At 51.6% G+C, this 18,462-nt stretch overlaps 1 protein-coding gene across 1 annotated transcript in view; it reads left to right on the plus strand.

Annotated features, from left to right (window-relative positions):
* The window catches only part of LOC149325676 (TWiK family of potassium channels protein 7-like), a 376,131-nt gene that overhangs the window by 199,624 nt on the left and 158,045 nt on the right, over window positions 1-18,462 (plus strand). Inside the window, exon 2 of the mRNA XM_089562548.1 lies at window positions 3,390-3,703. Within this exon, the coding sequence (XP_089418674.1) occupies window positions 3,390-3,703 (314 nt within the window). The remainder of the gene's footprint in view (window positions 1-3,389; window positions 3,704-18,462) is intronic.

An 18,462-nucleotide genomic window follows, 5' to 3' on the forward strand; every position in this document is an offset into this window, starting at 1 on the left:
AGGAAAATGATAGGTGTAACGTTAAGAGATCGGAAGAGGGCGGAGTGGATGAGGGAACAAACGCGGGTTAATGACATCCTAGTTGAATCAAGAGGAAGAAGTGGGCTTGGGCAGGGCATGTAATGCGAAGGCAAGATAACCGCTGGTCCTTAAGGGTAACGGAGTGGATTCCAAGAGAAAGCAAACGTAGCAGGGGACGGCAGAAAGTTAGGTGGGCGGATGAGATTAAGAAGTTTGCGGGGATACAGTGGCGGCAACTAGCAAAGGACAGGGTTAATTGGGGAGACATGGGAGAGGCCTTTGCCCTGCAGTGGGTGTAGTCAGGCTGATAATGAATGATAATGATCCTCCGACGCCGTCGCCTGCCTTTCCAGCCTGGCCACCTCCGACTCGTGTTAACCCTTGGCGCACCCGTGACCACCTCCCCATTTGTTATGCACGTGGTGTACCTGGTCACGTTGCGCGTCTCTGCACCGCGCAGCCGCTCGGTTTCGCCACTGCGTCCTCATTCTCCTATGCCCCAGTAAAACTAGTTGCTGCAGTTCCCGAGGCAAGAACTGCGTATTCGGCGGCAAGTTTGAGGGCTCGTTTGTTCCCAGCGAATGTGCTCGACGTTTCTGTGAAGGGCCTCACCAAGTTGGCCCTTGTCGATACTGGCGCTGCTGTTTCTGTGATGAATGAGAACCTGTGCCGCAAACTTCGCAAGGTGTCGACGCTGTTATACGGATTTTCGCTTCAAACAGCTAATGCGCAGCGAATCTCGCCTTTGGCCGCCTGCATAGCCAGCGTCACAATCCACGGTTCTTTATATACTGTTGAATTCGTCGTTCTCTCATCGTGCTCGCATGACATTATTTTAGGTTGGGTCTTTCCCAACATGAGGCCCTTATCGACTGCGCTCGCGCCGAGCTCGAACTTCTTCCGTGCAGTGCCGCTTCGCCTGATACATCATCTTCGTGGAGCAAACTTTATAAGCCTCTGACTGTGTCTGCATGATGCCAGTTCTTTGTGGCCTGGGTGATCTGTTGGTCCTTTTGTTTCGTTTTTACTCAAGTATTGCCATTGGCGCTTTTTTTCCCTTTGTGAGATACCCATTTGACATTCATATTACTTATGTTACATATGTTACACATTATCCTACAAATATCTCGGCCTCCACCTAACACCATCACTATCATGGGTAACCCACATTCAAAACATTTGCGCAGAAGCCTCACGCACACTCATTTACTTACGGTAACTTGAAGGCCGCATCCCCTGAAATAAAGAAACTAGCATACATGACATTCATTCGCCCGAAACTAGAATATGCGTCATCCATTTGGCATCCATCTCAAATTTTTCTCGCCGCCGACCTCGAAGCCGTACAGGACCGCGCCATCCGATCTATAACATCTTCGTATTCAAGGAAAACCAGCATCACAGCGCTGAAACAGTCCGTCTCCATTCCATCGCTCATGTCACGCCGCATCATATCTCGCCTCTGTCTTCTGCATCATTTATATTATCATCCGCGCTCACGCCACGCAAAACTAGAACCCCTCCATAGGACGTCTACCCGCTTGAACCATAATCATAGCATCGCTCGCATCAACTATCACTATCGCACGTTAGCACTAAGTTCTTTTTTCCCGCACGCAATAGCACTATGCAATGCGCTGCCAAGTACCATTGCATCATGCACTAATCGCAAATCATTCCGTGAAATACTAAAGGACCATTTTTCGTGAGAGCAATCTTTTCAACTATAAGTTGTGCTTGATACTGACAAGTGTCCTTGCTTTTTTTCATTTCTTAGCCTTTGTTTACTCATGTGTTCAATTTTTTTTCTACTTGTTACATATTGTATAACCTTTTCGGCGCCACTTACCTGCTCAAGGGAGAAAACCAGCCAAAAAAAGACGGAAACACAAGAAGAGAACAACACAGGACCACGGCTGGACTAACAACTGAATTTTTCATTGAGTACAGACCGCCAGGTAATCACCACGCATGCGCCAAGGCAACACTCAAACATGATCACTCATATAATCAAATTCTTTTGTCGTTAATGCTATCGATGGTGAGCTGACGCAAGCATCACCATGTTTGGCAATCTGGAAGGCCTCAAAGATTTCACGAGCCTTCCGTGTTTTTCCGCAGCCCAGGATGATGACATCTGCGAAACGTGGGGAACATTTTCCGGGACATCTACTGCAATGCAGAGCAAGATTACCATCTTCACCAGCGCCGACTTCTGTTCTGTGCTTGCGCAACCTCTCTTTCACACAGTCCCCTGTCTGACCTATGTAAAATTTTCCACAGGTCAGCGGAATCTTGACATGCCTTACCAACAGGCCCACCATTCTGCCCTGCCACTTACCTGCTGTACATTCTTATTCCTTTCTACTGTTATTTTTTTTTTCTTTCTTTTAATGTGCTTGTCTTGTTGGTACAAATCTTGAGTTTGCTGCCCCCTTAAGTAATGTCCTCGGGCCTTTAAGGGAAAAATAAATGAAATGAAATGAAATGAACTTCTGCGAATGAGACGATGTACAGTGGGCCAATGCTACTGTTGCGAGTGGGGCAGTCGCCTCGTCAAGCTGTTGGCAGCAGCAGCTTTTTGTGGCTGCTCCATCCTTGTACCTTGTACGAAGAAAATTTGATTTGATTTGATTTCAACTGTTTGTGGCTGACGACAACGAGATTCCTTCATGCCCATCTGTTCCCGTCTTCTGCCTCACTGCACCTGACGTCGCCGTCGTCTTTACACCATCCGACGTCTTCATCTCTCGACACGGTCTGCCTCTGCCATTCGCTGAGCTCACTGTTCGAGACGGCTGCAGCCTCGTATTAGTTTTTGCTAAGGAATGTAATGCGAAGGCCAGATAACCGCTGGTCCTTAAGGGTAACGGAGTGGATTCCAAGAGAAGGCAAGCATGAGATTAAGAAGCTTGGGGGGGTACGGTGACCACAGGTGGCAAAGGAAACAAGGAAAATGTTGAATGGAAACATAAGAGATGGCTTTTTGCCGCTTTATTTTTGCCCTACAGTGGGCATAGTCAGGCTGATGATGATGGTGATGATGGCTGTAACGCGCTGATGCAGTAGCAGTTGACAGTCAGCGCTGTGTTCGTCCTTCTTCTCTTCCTGCTTCTGTTCTTTGGCCGTGTGCCGTTGCGCTGAGAAACTATGAGTGTAAATCAAGTATACGAACTAGCCCAAGAACTAACTCTACTGCAGTAGCAGTTCACACTGCACTCACTATTCGCTATCCTTTGCACTGCGTAGCAACCAAAGCCTTAGAGGGTTCAGCGCTTTCGTGTGACCCATCTAAACGCAGCGCTTCACGGGCGAAGGGTGATTCTTAACGCATGCTAATGTGCACCCTCTTTTCCTTTCCACTGCAGGATATGGAAATATTGCGCCCAAGACAAACTGGGGCAAGATCGTGACCATCCTGTATGCCATCGTGGGCATCCCGCTCATGCTGCTCTACCTGACCAACATCGGCGACATCCTGGCCAAGGCGTTCAAGTACGTGTACCGGCGGCTATGCAGCTGCGACCAACGTGGCGAGGCATCCAGCCGACGCACGCCGGCGGCTTCGTACTACGGCTCGGCCGCAAGAAAAGCCCACTGCCGCGTCAACCACATTGCTCTCGAAGACGGCCTGCTGGCGGGGGAGTCCCTCAACGGATTCGCGGACCGCATTGGACCGGAAGTAAGTGTGTTCCTTCCGAAGGGAAGAATGAACCTCATGTGGGTGGCTTATTGGTGCCGAGCTTGTCGGGATTCTTGCTGGGCTCCCTGGAGGTCGCGAACTTCGAGCTCCCAGTACCGCACGCCAGGCGGGGACGTTCTCTCCGCGACACAGCGAAGGACACAATACGGAACAGAACGCTTTTCACGGGGCCAAACGTTTATTAATGCGTAAGCATTGTATGGCTCTGAACGGGTACGTGCTTGCGCGAAGAAGACGGGACAGCAAAGAAAGACACGAAAAATACAGAGCGCTCTGTATTTGTCGTGTGTGTTTCTTTGTTGTCCCGCCTTCTCCGCGCAAGCACGCACCCATTCAAAGATGAACCAACTCGTCCAAACGAAAGATTTACTTCTATGGCTATGTAGGCGGGTTCGGCGTGGACTAGATAATCTCGGGCCTATAAAGGGGGAAGTAGTTGTTATATCGGGAAAAAAAATGCTACCGTCGGATAGAGCAAACGGAAGAGGATGTGCAAGTAACAAAATGGTTAAGTTGGGTTAATTAGGTGAATAATTAGACAAAAATGTCCAATAAGTGGCTGGGCCGGAGCAAAAGTGGTGCCAAATTTCAGACGCCGGAGCAGTGGCACCACGAGACCGGAAGTGTGGGCGGAGAAACACGTGGCGCCAAATTTAAAAACAAAGCGTGGCAGGAAGTTTGAAAACTGAGATATTCAATTGATGGAACTTGATTAAGTAAGATAATTAATAATTAATTGTGATATCGATAAGGTATCGATAGGTGACCTATAAGTGATATAAGGGATCGACTTCCGGTTTGAGGGTCAAGACTTCCGGTCACGAGTCTCAGTTGACTTGAAAACTGAGACTCGTGACCGGAAACTCGTGACTGACTTGAAAAGTGTAGAATTGTTAGATCATGTAACACTCATGTAACATCATGTAACACATAAATACATGTAACGTGTTTATGCTAAGTCATAAAGTGCGACGTCATGCTTACGCATTTTTCCCATGCGGGTGCCGCAGTGCGGGTGCTACGGACGGGAGAATGAGCCGTTAAGGGCCGTTGTCATCATCATCATCATCAGCCTGACTACACCCACTGCAGGGAAAAGGCCTCTCCCATGTCTCTCCAATTAACCCGGTCCTTTGTCAGTTGCCGCCACTGTATCCCCGCAAACTTCTTAATCTCATCCGCCCACCTAACTTTCTGCCGTCCCCTGCTACGCTTGCTTTCTCTTGGAATCCACTCCGTTATCCTTAAGGACCAGCGGGTATCTTGCCTTCGCATTACATGCCCTGCCCACACCCATTTCTTCCTCTTGATTTCAACTAAGATGTCATTAACCCGCGTTTGTTCCCTCACCCACTCCGCCCTCTTCCGATCTCTTAACGTTACACCTATCATTTTCCTTTCCATAGTTCGCTGCGTTGTTCTTAACTTAAGCTGAATCCTCTTTGTTAGCCTCCACGTTTCTGCCCCATAGGTGAGCACCGGTAAGATACAGCTGTTGTATACTTTTCTCTTCAGGTATATTGGTAAGCTACCATTCATGATCTCAGAGAACCTGCCATATGCACTCCACCCCATTCTTATTCTTCTAGTTATTTCCCTCTCATGATCCGGATCGGCGGTCACTACCTGCCCTAAGTAGACATATTCTCTTACTACTTCCAGCACCTCGCTACCAATTGCGAACTGCTGTTCCTTGCTAGGCTGTTGAACATTACTTTGGTTTTCTGCATGTTAATTCTTAGCCCCACCGTTCTGCTCTGCCTGTCTAACTGATTGATCATGCTTTGGAGTTCTTGTCCTGAGTGGCTTAGCAAGGCAATGTCATCAGCGAATCGCAAATTACTCAGGTATTCTCCATTAACTCTTATCCCCAACTTTTCCCATTCCAGTCCCCGGAATACCTCCTGTAAGCAGGCAGTGAAGAGCATTGGCGAGATCGTGTCTCCCTGCCTGACACCTTTCCGTATTGGAATTTTATTGCTGAGTTTATGGAGAACTATGGAGACACGCTTCGGGTGTCCACCGCGAGCGACGTGCTCCGCAAGGGCTCCGCAAATTTTGACCAGCCAGGCCCGATCATCTCAACGGACCTCCAAAATTTTCGTTGGAGCTTGAAGAGGAACAGAAGCGGACCACTTGCACACCGAATTCGAAGAGGTGGGCCCATTTTTGGGTTTTCTACCGGACTTTGAATTTGCCGAGCGGCGGGTTGCGAGCTAAGCCTCGTTGGCCTAGCACGACTGCGGGCGTTCGAGGACTCTCCGGCCTCGTCACGAGCGACGACGACGATGGCAACGGTCTCCTACCCCGACAACCGACCCAGCATCGAGAAGGCACTAGAAGATTCGCCAAAAGATGGAAGAAGACTGCCACGTCAGCACTCGGCCAACGGTCGAGGCGGGAAGCGAGGCGGTTTTCGCGCCTAAAAGAGGCCGCCATGCTGGGCCCGCAGGGAACGCAGGGCGGAATCGAGCAGGACGACGACCAAAACTGGGAATTAGCCACGTCGAAACGCAAGAAGAAACCCCGCAAGGAACGGAAAAACCCCGGAGGCTTCCCGCCTTCCGCCCAGGTGGATTTTGGCGCGAAAACCCCGGGGAGCGCCTCGACGGCAGCTGGCGCGCCAGCTGCGCCGAAGCAAGACAAGAAGGAAGCGGCGCGTTGGCCGGGCCCGAGATTGCCGCCGCTCCCGAAAGACGATTTCAAGATAATCCTGAGGCCGAGGGGCCTCGTGGTACGATCGCTGCAAACTCATCAAGTCGCCCGAGCCGTAGCCGCGGCGACGAGTGCAAAGTGCAAGAGTGAAGACTTAATCATAAGACTACGAAACGGTTCGAACCAACGTTTATATAAACGTTGGTTCGAACATCATCATAGTCAGCACGGACAATGAAGATGCAGCCCAGAACGTGAGACGCATTGACCATCTAGCGTTCGGTGAAAAAGTGTACGCAGTCAACGCCTACGTGGCAGCCCCCGAAGGCACTCAGCGAGGCGTGATCCACGGCATAGAACCGGGGACATCATCCGCCGAGCTCAAAGCCAACTTAAGGGTGCGGACCCAGGGAGTCAAGATCCACAGCGCCCGAATGCTTGGAAAGTCAAGCTCAGCCGTCATCACGTTCGACGGACCCACCACCCCAAGACAAGTACTATACTACGGAGGGGAGATGTGGTGCTACCCATACCGCCCAACGCGGCAGATTTGCTATATCTGCTGCCAACAAGGACATAGATCGGACGTCTGCCCCAACCCGGAGAGCAAGGCCTGCAGGCTCTGCGGGACGCAGAACACAATGGAAGGACATTCGTGCACAACCAAGTGCCTGGTCTGCGGAGGCGATCACGCAGCCGGCACGAGAGAGTGCAAGCACCGGCTCAAGACGGCTGAAGAGCTGCGAGGAGGACCCCCATGAGGAGGGCCCTCACAGCGACAAAGCCGGAGCCGGAACCGAAAGGGAGGACGTGGACCAAGGTGGTTCAGCTCGGAGCGGACCGGGAAACAGGCCCGGGACGAGGCGAGCCAGTCCAGGAGCCAGTCGCGGAGCCAGAGCCGGGGGCAGAGCTGGACCAGAGACGAGTCCTACCCACCCCTGGTAAAGCAAAGCGTAGGCCCGGGACAACAAAAACAACAACAGAGGAAGAGTGGAGTGAAGGTGAGCTGGGGAGCAGGCCCTCCCAAATCACTCTTTCCGCACTCGGGTCAGCAAAATGAGACAAATAATGACAAGAAACTAGCTGAGGAGAACAGGGCACTAAAAAAAGAGCTCGAACTTTGTCGCGAGGAAACGCGGCAACTTAAAAAAAGAATAGATGACCTCATAAGGGAGATGCAGCTCCAGAGGCAGGGTTCGCCTCCGCGGATAATGAGTCTGCCCTTGGAGCAGCATACACAACAACCACAGAGCTTAGAAAGCAAATTAGAGAGCTTGATGAGTATGATGCAAAATCAAATGACGCAACTGCAAACGCAGATGCAAAATCAAATGACACACATACAACAGAAAGTAGCGCTGCAAGATCAGAACTTCCGAACATACGTCAAAAGCCAAAACACACAAAAAACCACAAATGACGCCAGAGAAAGGCTTTTTAATGAAAGAAGATTCGGAGCAGAAAACCAAAGTGGAAAAAGTAGTGACGCAATATGGCAGGACAGAACCAACTAGACATGGCAGTGGAACTGCAGGGGATACCGGCGCAAGCAGGGACTCCTCCAGCAGTTCATTAACACTAGACACGCAACACCAGACATCATCATGTTACAGGAGACTAACATAACACCCACCCTGAGGGGCTATACATGCCAGGAAAGCGGACGCACCGCCACCCTCATCAGCAGCAAGCTGGTCACCATAGCACACAAGCAGATTGAGGGCACACAGATAGAACATGCAATAACAGAGATTATACCCAAAAAGAAACACAAGGCCAAAAGCACTTTCATAGTTAACCTTTACAGCCCCCCCAGACAAAGGAATGACGATTTTAGCAAGCTTTTTTCGGAGGCAAATAAGCTAGCCAAAACGAACACCTTAATAATCGCGGGTGACTTTAACGCAAGGAGCTCGAGCTGGGGATACCAAAAAACCGAGAAAAAGGGGCAGCAGATATGCGTAGCGGCGGAAAACATAGACTGCGACCTCCTAACGGATGAAAACCAACCAACTAGGCGAGGTAACAGTGTGAGTCCAGATACTTGCCCTGACCTCACCTTTATTAAGGGAGCAAAGCAGGCCGAGTGGGAAAATCTGCTGGAAGACCTTGGCAGTGACCACTACATTCTAAGAACGGCAATCGAAGCAGACAACGTAAAGAAGAAGATCGGAACGGCCCACCTTACGAACTGGGACGCCTTCCGCAAGCATAGCGAACGGCTAAAAGCGGAAATCACTTCCATAGAGGTGTGGAGCCAACAGCTGAAACAAATACAAGAACTCTATACAAAGGAAATAGATAGAACAGAACAAGCACCGGAGGTGGACAGGCGGCTACTCGGGCTATGGGAGGCAAGATGCGGGCTCACCAAACGCTGGAAAAAACAAAAGCTAAACAGAAAAGTCAAGAAGAAGATTGCGGAAATCACGATGAAGGCAGAGGAGTACGCGACGCAACTGGCCAGGCAGGGATGGCAGCAGTTCAGCAGCTCACTGAACGGCACGCTCAGCACGGCCAAGACGTGGCGCATACTCAAGGCCCTCATGGACCCAACCAAGACAAAAGCAGAAAGTGGCAAGGCAATTCAGAAATTGGCCTACCAGTGCGAAGGATCGGACGAAGAACTGCTAGAAGCAGTCCGCATCAAATGCTACGGCAAGGACAACCCCCAGGGCTACAACGGGGAGTACCAAGGAGCAGACAATCCCGCAATGGACAGGCCGATCACAAGAAAGGAAGTCGAGGCGGCGATAAGCGCGACAAGAAATACAGCAGCCGGCGCAGACAAGATCAAGAACGCCTTGATCCGCAACCTCAGCTACGAGGCGATCGACCAGCTCACGGCGTACCTCAACACGCTGTGTGCAGAGGGAGTGGTGCCGAAGGAGTGGAAGCACGCTGTCGTGGTTATGATACCCAAACCCGGCAAGAAGCTTCAGATTGAGAACCTGAGACCGATTTCCCTCACGTCGTGCCTTGGCAAATTGTACGAAAGAATCGACACCAGGCGAATTCAACAATACCTGGAGGACGAAGAACAGTACCCGCACAGCATGTTCGGCTTCCGGGCGAACCTGTCGACGCAAGACGTCCTGCTGCAGATCAAGGAAGAGATCATAGACACGGCACCTAGAACTGGCGAAAACATTATCATGGCCCTGGACATCAAAGGGGCCTTCGACAATGTTAGCCATGAGGCCATTATGGAAGGCCTAAACAACGCCAACTGCGGAAGAAGAACCCACGACTACGTAAGATCCTTCCTGTCAGAACGCACAGCGACAGCGGGATTGGGAGACCTGCGAAGCGACACCTTTACCACCCCACGTAAGGGCACGCCGCAAGGATCCGTAATCTCACCAGTGCTTTTCAACATTGCAATGATCGGACTGGCCAGAAGACTCAGCAAGATCGATGGCATCCAGCACGCGATGTACGCCGACGACATTACGGTCTGGGGGAATCGAGGCTCGCTAGGACAAAAGGAAGAGAGACTACAAGAAGCAGCAACGTGTGTAGAAGAGCACGTGAGGGAAAGGGGCCTAGCCTGCTCCACGGAAAAGTCGGAACTTCTTAGGGTAGGGTCCAACCCTACCAAGGAGGAACTAACAGTAAAGTTAGAAGGCCAAAATATACCAGAAAGGGACATGATACGCATCCTGGGCTTGTGGATCCAAGGAAGCAGGAGATGTACCTACACAATTCGCCTACTCAAGAAGTCAACAGAACAAATAAGCCGCATGATAAAGAGGGTAGCACAGAGCAGAAGCGGGATGAAAGAAAGCGACACGATCAAGCTCGTCAGAAGCCTGATAGTCAGCAGAGTCACGTACTCGTTGCCATACCACCGCATGACCAAGAAAGACAAAGAACAGACGGAGGCGCTCCTAAGAATGGCGTACAAGACAGCACTCCACCTGCCAAGAAACACATCAAATGAAAAGCTGCTACAAATGGGCCTAAACAACACATTCGAAGAACTAACGGAAGCCCAGCTAAGTGCGCAAATAGCCAGGCTCCAGCAGACAGCCACCGGCCGCAAGCTCCTAAAGAGATTAGGGCACAACGTAGAAGGGATCGTAGATATTACAGCCAGCATTCCAGACGAGGTCCGGCAGACACTGGACATTAGCCCTCTGCCGAGAAACATGGATCCCAACCTCCATGCCGCTAGAAGGCAGGCCAGGACAGACTATGTGAAGCGGAACCTAGCCACAATGGAAAACACAGTATGCACAGGCGCGGCCCTCTATCCATGGGACCACACGACCAGAAAGTTCCGAGTCGCGGCAGCAGTGGTAGACCACATGGGGGAACCAATTAGCAGCGCGACATTAACAAACTGTACGGTAACGGAGGGGTAGGAAGCTGCCGTAGCTCTAGCGGCGGCCGAAGGTTACCGTAGGAACAAGTCTTTGATAATCCTAACAGACTCCAAAGCAGCATGCAGGAACTACATACAGGGCAAAATAAGCAAGGAAGCGCTGAGCATCCTCCTCGAAGCAAAGCTTCCAAATAAGACCTTAAGACATAGGATTTTCTGGATACCGGCACACACCGGGATAGAGCGTAACTCGAGGGTAGACAGCCTAGTTCGCGAGATCACGAGCCTAGCAGGGCAGTCAGAAACCCGGGAGGACCCCATGACGGTGGAACCAACGTATGCAGAAATATTAAACTACCACAGAGGGCGGCGAATCAAATACCCACCACCCCACACATCATTAACACAGCACGAGGCGTTCTGCTGGCGGAGACTGCAAGCAGGGACTTTCCACAATTTACACATAGTACATAAGATGTTCCCTACACAATACAGGGACACATGTCCGTGGTGCGGAGCAACCCCCACGCTATATCACATCACATGGGAATGCGAACGTAACAGAGCATTTCACGAGCTAAATGACCCGAGTGCGGAACAATGGGAGGGCCTGCTGACCAGCAGCGAGCTCACGGCCCAAAGGGCACTGGTGCAGCACGCCTGCGAAGCAGCAACTCAGCGGTGCCCTGGAATAGGGGCGCCGACCTTGTGAAGAGGCCGAAGACATGAAGACATCGGCCCACCGCTAAAACCTGATTTTTGGAGCAATAAATGTTTTTCACTCACTTATGGAGAACTATAGTAGCTGTGCAATCGTTATAAATATCTTCCAATATTTTCACATACCACTCTTCTACACCCTGATTCCGCAATGCCTGCATGACAGCTGAGGTTTCCACTGAATCAAATGCTTTCTCGTAATTAATGAAGGCTATATATAGGGGTTGGTTATATTCTGCGCATTTCTCTATCACCTGATTGATAGTGTGAATGTGGTCTATTGTCGAGTATCCTTTACGAAAACCTGCCTGATCATTTGGTTGACTAAAGTCCAAGGTTGTCCTGACTCTATTAGCGATTACCTTAGTAAATACCTTGTAGGCAACGGCCCATAAGCTGATTGGTCTGTAATTCTTCAAATCCTTGACGTCTCCTTTCTTATGAATTAAGATAATGTTAGCGTTCTTCCAAGCTTCTGGTACTCTCGAGGTCACAAGGCATTGCGTATACAAGGTGGCTAGTTTTTATAGCACAATATCTCCTCCGTCCTTCAACAAATCTGCTGTTACCTGATCCTCACCAGCTGCTTTCCCTCTTTGCATTGCTCCTAAGGCTTTCTTTACTTCCTCCTTTGTTACTTGCAGGATGTCCCATTGAAGGAGAGGGCTGAGTCGGGCTGGTTGGTTCATGTTGAATGGTACGGCAAAACAGCGCTGACGGACGGGACGGAAGAAGATGTGTTTGTCTCATCTTCTTCCGTCCCGTCCGTCAGCGCTGTTTTGCCGTACCATTCAACATGTCCCATTGTTGTGCTCGACTGCCTCCCTCAGTAGCTTGATGATTACATTCGCTACTGTATAGATTTGTGTACAACTCTTCGGCTAATTCAACTATCTTATCTATATTGCTGATGACATTGCCCTGTTTGTCTTTTAGCGCGTACATCTGGTTTTTACCTATGCCCAGTTTTCTCCTCACTGATTTTAGGCCACCTCCGTTTCTTAGAGCATGCTCGATTTTCTCCATGTTAAACTTTCTTATGTCGGCTACCTTGCGCTTATTTATTAACTTCGATAGCTCTGCTAGTTCTATCCTGTCTGTGAAGTTAGACGTCCTCATGCTTTGGCGTTTCTTAATCAGATCTTTAGTCTCCTGAGACAGCTTGCTGGTGTCCTGTCTAACCATCCTACCACCTACTTGTGCGGCGCACTCTGTAACGATAGCTGTAAGATTATCATTCATTGTTTCAACACTACGGTCGTCTTCTTCAGTTAAAGCGGAAAATCTGTTTTGCAGCGACATTCTGAATTCCTCTACTTTCTCTCTTAATGCTAACTCGTTAATAGCCTTTCGCTTCACCAGTTTCCTACGTTCCCTCTTCAAATCTAAGCTAACACGAGACCTTACCATTCTGTGGTCGCTACAACGGACCTTACCGAGGACCTCCACATCCTCTACGATGCCAGGGTGTGCACACAGTATGAAGTCTATTTCATTTTTAGTCTCACCATTGGGGCTCTTCCACGTCCACTTCCTGTTTGCTCGTTTGCGGAAGAAGGTATTCATAATCCATAAATTATTTCTATCTGCGAACTCTACTAATAACTCTCCCCTACTCTTCCTAGAACCTATGCCATAGTCACCTACCGCCTTGTCTCCAGCCTGCTTTTTACCTACCTTTGCATTAAAGTCGCCCATCAGTACAGTGTACTGTGATTTTACTTTGGTCATTGCCGATTCCACATCCTCATAGAAGCTTTCAACTATCTGGTCATCATGGCTTGATGTAGGCGCGTAGGCCTGCACCACCTTCAGCTTGTACCATTTATTAAGCCTAATTACGATAGCTGCCACTCTCTCGTTAATACTGTAAAACTCCTCGATGTTGCCAGCTATATCCTGATTAATGCGGAATCCCGCACCTAGTTTTCGCCTATCTGCTAATCCACGATAGCACAGTACATGCCCGCCCTTTAGTACTATATACGCCTCATCTGTCCTCCTAACCTCACTAAGCCCTATGACATCCCGTTTAATACCGGCTAATTGCTCCAATAGCGCTGCTAAGCAGGCCTCACTTGATAAGGGCCGTTGTACGATCGTTTTTTGGGCGGATCCGCCCGACAGGCGGATGGCGGACTGCGCGACCAGACAATAGGCGTCCGCCCGGTCCGGCGGGCGGAGGGAAAGTCGGTCAACTTCAACTTTCGGGCGGATGAGCGGATCCGCCTGGCGACTGGATTGCAGCCATTGGCTGCTTTTTACGTGACGTCTCAGGCCCGCCGTGCCTCCACTTCTGCCGGGGCAAGATGGCCGTCCGTCGACTGAACTGGGGAGCGAGGCATACGTGGTGGCAGCTATGCCGCGAACCATATTGCCACAAATCTTTGTAGCGTTCGTTTGTAGTGTTTCTTTGTTCATGCTTCAAGGCTGCCGACACGCCACTTTATCGCTTCGTTTGCGACGCAAGACGCGCCTAGATTTATCTCGATTGATCGCATCCAGACGGAGCCGATTCTATTTTGCGCCGGAATGTTATAGTAACTTCCCAAGCTTTATCTCGAATGTTCGCTATCAGCTTTAAAAAGAGCACGGCCGACAGCGGCGGGGATTCTGTTCGACGACCGCCGAGCACGTTTGTTGCTACGCCGCCGCCGACTCATTTCCGAAAACACACACATTGGTAACCGTAACGCAGTGGAATTGTAGAGGCTTCAAAGCTCGGCAGAAACGCGCGAACCTGCGCCTCTACCTAGAAAATTTCGAGGCTTTACCCGCCGTGGTCGCCCTCCAGGAGCCAGGAGGGGCGGCAAAATTGACTAACTACGTGACGTTCCAGCGAGACCCCTTGTCGTGTCTCCTCGTACACAAGTCGTACACAGCCACCGAAATCGACCTCGATCTCAACATACCGTACTCGTACGCTATGGTAAGGATCCTTCCCCTTCGCCGATCGGATCCTCCCCTGCACGTACTTAATGTATACTGCTCCCCGAAAGTGAAGCGAGTGACCTTCGCGGACCTCTTTAGCCGTGCACTTAAAGAGGCGGGTCGCGACCCCCTACTGATCGTGGGCGACTTCAACGCCCCTAGTCAGCTATGGGGCTATCGTAAGTAGGAAGTGCGCGGACGCATGCTGGCGGAGCTGGCGTCCACACTGGGCCTCACCCTCCACACCGACCCGGCATTTCCTACCCGCGTAGGCAACTCGGTGACCCGAGACACATGCCCGGACCTCACCTTCACTCGTAACATAAGACACGCAGACTGGATCAACACCGAGGATACCCTCGGCAGCGACCACTGCATCATCAACACCACTGTTTATGCACGCCCCCTAAAGCGCCCTACCACACTAGCACGCATCCCCAATTGGACCACATTTCGCAAAAATTTCCCATCCGACACCAACACGAATATCACAGAGCAAGGATACGCAAACTGGTCCCGGTCAGTCATATCACACCTTCGCTCGCACGAGAAGCAGATACAGCTTACAGAGGTGGTCACGGACGCGGACAACCACCTCCTCCACCTCTGGGAAGTGCGCCGCGGCCTCACGCGCCGCTGGAAGCGCCAGAAACACAACAAGAAGCTCAAAGCGCGCATTGCGGACCTCACCCGGCAGGCAGCAGAGTACGCGGCCCAACTCGCTGACTCCAACTGGGTAGATCGCTGCAACACGGCGGCGAGGCAGATGTCGAGCCGCAACACGTGGCGGCTCTTCCGAGCTCTCATCAACCCAACACATACCCGCACAGAAACGCAGAAGCAACTGCACAAAGCCATGCAGATATTCCAAGGAAATACAACGCAGTTTGCACAGGCGCTCCGGGATCGCTACCTGTTCACAACGCGGGACGCCCGCAGATCGGCCTACTCCTACGCCGGCAGGGAAAACTCGGAGTTGGACAAGCCTTTCCAGCTTCACGATCTGCGGGCGGGTTTGGCCAAAATGAAGAGGGGCACCACGCCGGGCCGGGACAAGGTCACCGTCAAACTTTTGGCGAACCTTCCTGATTCAGCGTACCAGTGCCTTCTAGAATACATCAATGCGATCTGGACGGGGGAAACCCCGCTCCCCATTGACTGGAAGACGGCTCTTGTCACCTTCATCCCGAAGGCCGGCAAACCGATCGACACGGACAACCTCCGCCCCATCTCTCTCACCTCGTGTGTGGGAAAATTGATGGAGACGATGGTGCGGGATCGGCTGTCCGAGTACCTCGAACAACACAACACCTTCGCGGACACCATGTTCGGATTTTGCCCACATAGATGCGCACAGGATGTCCTGCTCCAACTCGACCGCGAAATCTTGAACCCCATTACACACCCCCAAAACGATAAAATTGTCCTTGCGCTCGACCTGAAAGGAGCGTTCGATAACGTAACTCACGAGGTCATACTCATACATTTGAGTCAAACTCACTGCGGCACCAATACCTTCAATTACGTTAAACAATTTCTCACGGACAGACTGTCCTACATCCGAATACAGGACGAAGAGCACGGACCTTTCCTGCTCGGCACGAGGGGGACTCCACAAGGCGCGGTGCTGTCCCCTCTGCTATTCAACATTGCCATGATGCGCCTACCCGCCCTGCTTGGTGCGGTCGAAGGGGTCCAGCACGCGCTATACGCCGACGACATCACCATCTGGGCTACGCAAGGACGCCTGGGGGATATGGAGACCAGCCTGCAAACGGCCGCCAGCATAGTGGACCGCTATGCTCGAGACTGTGGTCTGCAATGCTCCCCGCAGAAATCGGAATTCGTGCATTTACGTCCCTCGTGCACATGCTCGACCCAAATCAATCTCTCGTTGCAAAGCGGTCCTATTCACGAATCCAAGGAAATCAGAGTCCTTGGACTCTTCATACACAACCAGCGACGCTGCGACACAACACTCGCCAAGCTCCGGCAGGTGGGGGACCAGGTGGGCCGCATGGTCCGCTGGGTTTCCAACAAGCGCGGTGGGTTACGATGCAAAGACGCCTTGCGGCTGGCGAACGCATTCGTGACCAGTCGAATCTTGCATTCGACTCCCTACCTCCACCTGCGGAAACAGGAGGAGGATTCCCTCGAGGTCATCCTCCGCAAAATCATGAAACGAGCGCTGGACCTCCCAGTTTCTACCTCTACCAGCCGCCTTATGGCACTGGGGATAGTGAACACTTTTAGGGAGCTTCGGGAGGCCCACCTCAACAACCAATACACTCGTCTCACAAAGACAGGGTCGGGTCGCCGCCTTTTAGCCCGACTACACATCCAGCGCACTCAATTCACAGAGGAGAAATGCCGCCTTCCCGTACACTGGAGACGCGCCCTCCACGTGCGGCCTCTCCCCACCAATATGTCCAAAGAGGATCATAATGGCAGGCGCCTGACGCGGGCGGAAGCCTTGGACCGCCATTTTCGGAGCAAACCAGGAGTCTTCTACGTGGACGCGTCCGGCCCGGACTCCAGGGGATGGTACACGGCCGCGGTCGTCCACGAGGGTAAAACAGTAGACGCCCTTACTTTCAAGGCCCAGTCAGCAATTCACGCAGAAGAGGTTGCCATCGCTTTGGCAGCCTCTGACACCTCCTCCAAATACATAATCACCGACTCACGAGGGGCTTGTCGAAACGTCACGCAAGGGTGGGTTACTCTCCTAGCTTATCGTATTTACCAAAATTGTAGCCGAGACTCGGATCCCGCGCACCGATCTATCGTTTGGGCTCCAGGTCACCAAGGCGTCCACGGAAATGTGGCAGCCGAGACGACGCCGCCCGCGCGCTCTCTCTCCGGGCATTTCCCACGGGACCCGACGCCGACCAGGACTTCCACTTCAATCCGATTTACACTTTTAAGGAAATATGCGATGATTACAAATCCACGCACCAAACTCTTCCCACCCCATGCAAAGGGCTGGGGAAGGTCAACGAGCGGGTACTCCTGCGCCTGCTCACCAACGCGATGTTGTGCCCGGCAATTCTACAGCATTTCGATCCTAAATTAGACGGGCGGTGTTCACACTGTGGGGAGGTGTCTGACACCTACCACATGGTGTGGGCCTGCCAGCAGAACCCATCCCTACCCCCTATCCCGAACCCCACCCGAGAGGACTGGGAGGCGACCCTGTCCGGTTGCTGCACCCTCGAGGCACAAAGGGCCTTAACGCAGCGCGCCCGGGCTGCGGCAAACGCCAATGCTGTGCCTGACTAGGCATCCCACCTAGTGGTTGTAAGGGCGTGACCCTTCAGGTCACGACCCCCAACACCTCTCTCTATGATTAATAAATGTTTTCACCACCACCACCGACTCATTCAGTTCTTTGCGGGTGCAAGTCAGCCCAAATAAAGAGTTCCGTTTCGAAGATGTTCTCGCTGTTTTACTATTCGCTGGACTGCAGTCACCACTATGTGACAATATTATATTGGCCACATGTTGATATTACGAGTGTTCAGAGCGACTGCTAACTTCGCATGCAGCAGCAGCGAGCGACAATTTCCCGAGTTGAATTCTGTAATCATCGACGCTAATTGAGCTGACGCAGCGTCTCTTCAAACCGACGCAAGGCCTACGCGTTGGCGGTGCCACGAAGTGTTTTTATGGAGCTGTTTGGGGTTGTTTCAAGCGTTCCTAATTCCTGCGAGGATCGTCACGCACAGCGGCAAGTAACAGCTGCTCACGGTGAACTTCTTGTGCGTGCATGAGCTGCCTAGCACAGTGACTATAGTGTCCGCGTAATGAAAGTGATTGCGATCGCAGCGAGTGCTTTTACGTCAAGGCAGCGAAATGTGCACCTGCGAGCGCTCACTACGCGCGCCGTGCTTTCCGAATGCTGAAATGAACGTGGCGTTGCGCAGCTGGTCGCATTCGTTGCGATGGCTGCAGTGATTGCGACCGAAGTGTTCACACGACGTTGTTTCTGCTGCGCATTCGTTACCATTTTGATAGCGATTTGTGCTGGCACCGTGCTTGAGAACTGCCGGGTGTGCGACGTGACGCGAGCTTGGCTGCACGGCCGTCGGACTGTTTCCTGTGGCGA

Source organism: Amblyomma mixtum, chromosome 10 (genome assembly GCF_055824585.1).
Source record: "Amblyomma mixtum isolate Tamu chromosome 10, ASM5582458v1, whole genome shotgun sequence".
Taxonomy (NCBI): Eukaryota; Metazoa; Arthropoda; class Arachnida; order Ixodida; family Ixodidae; genus Amblyomma; species Amblyomma mixtum.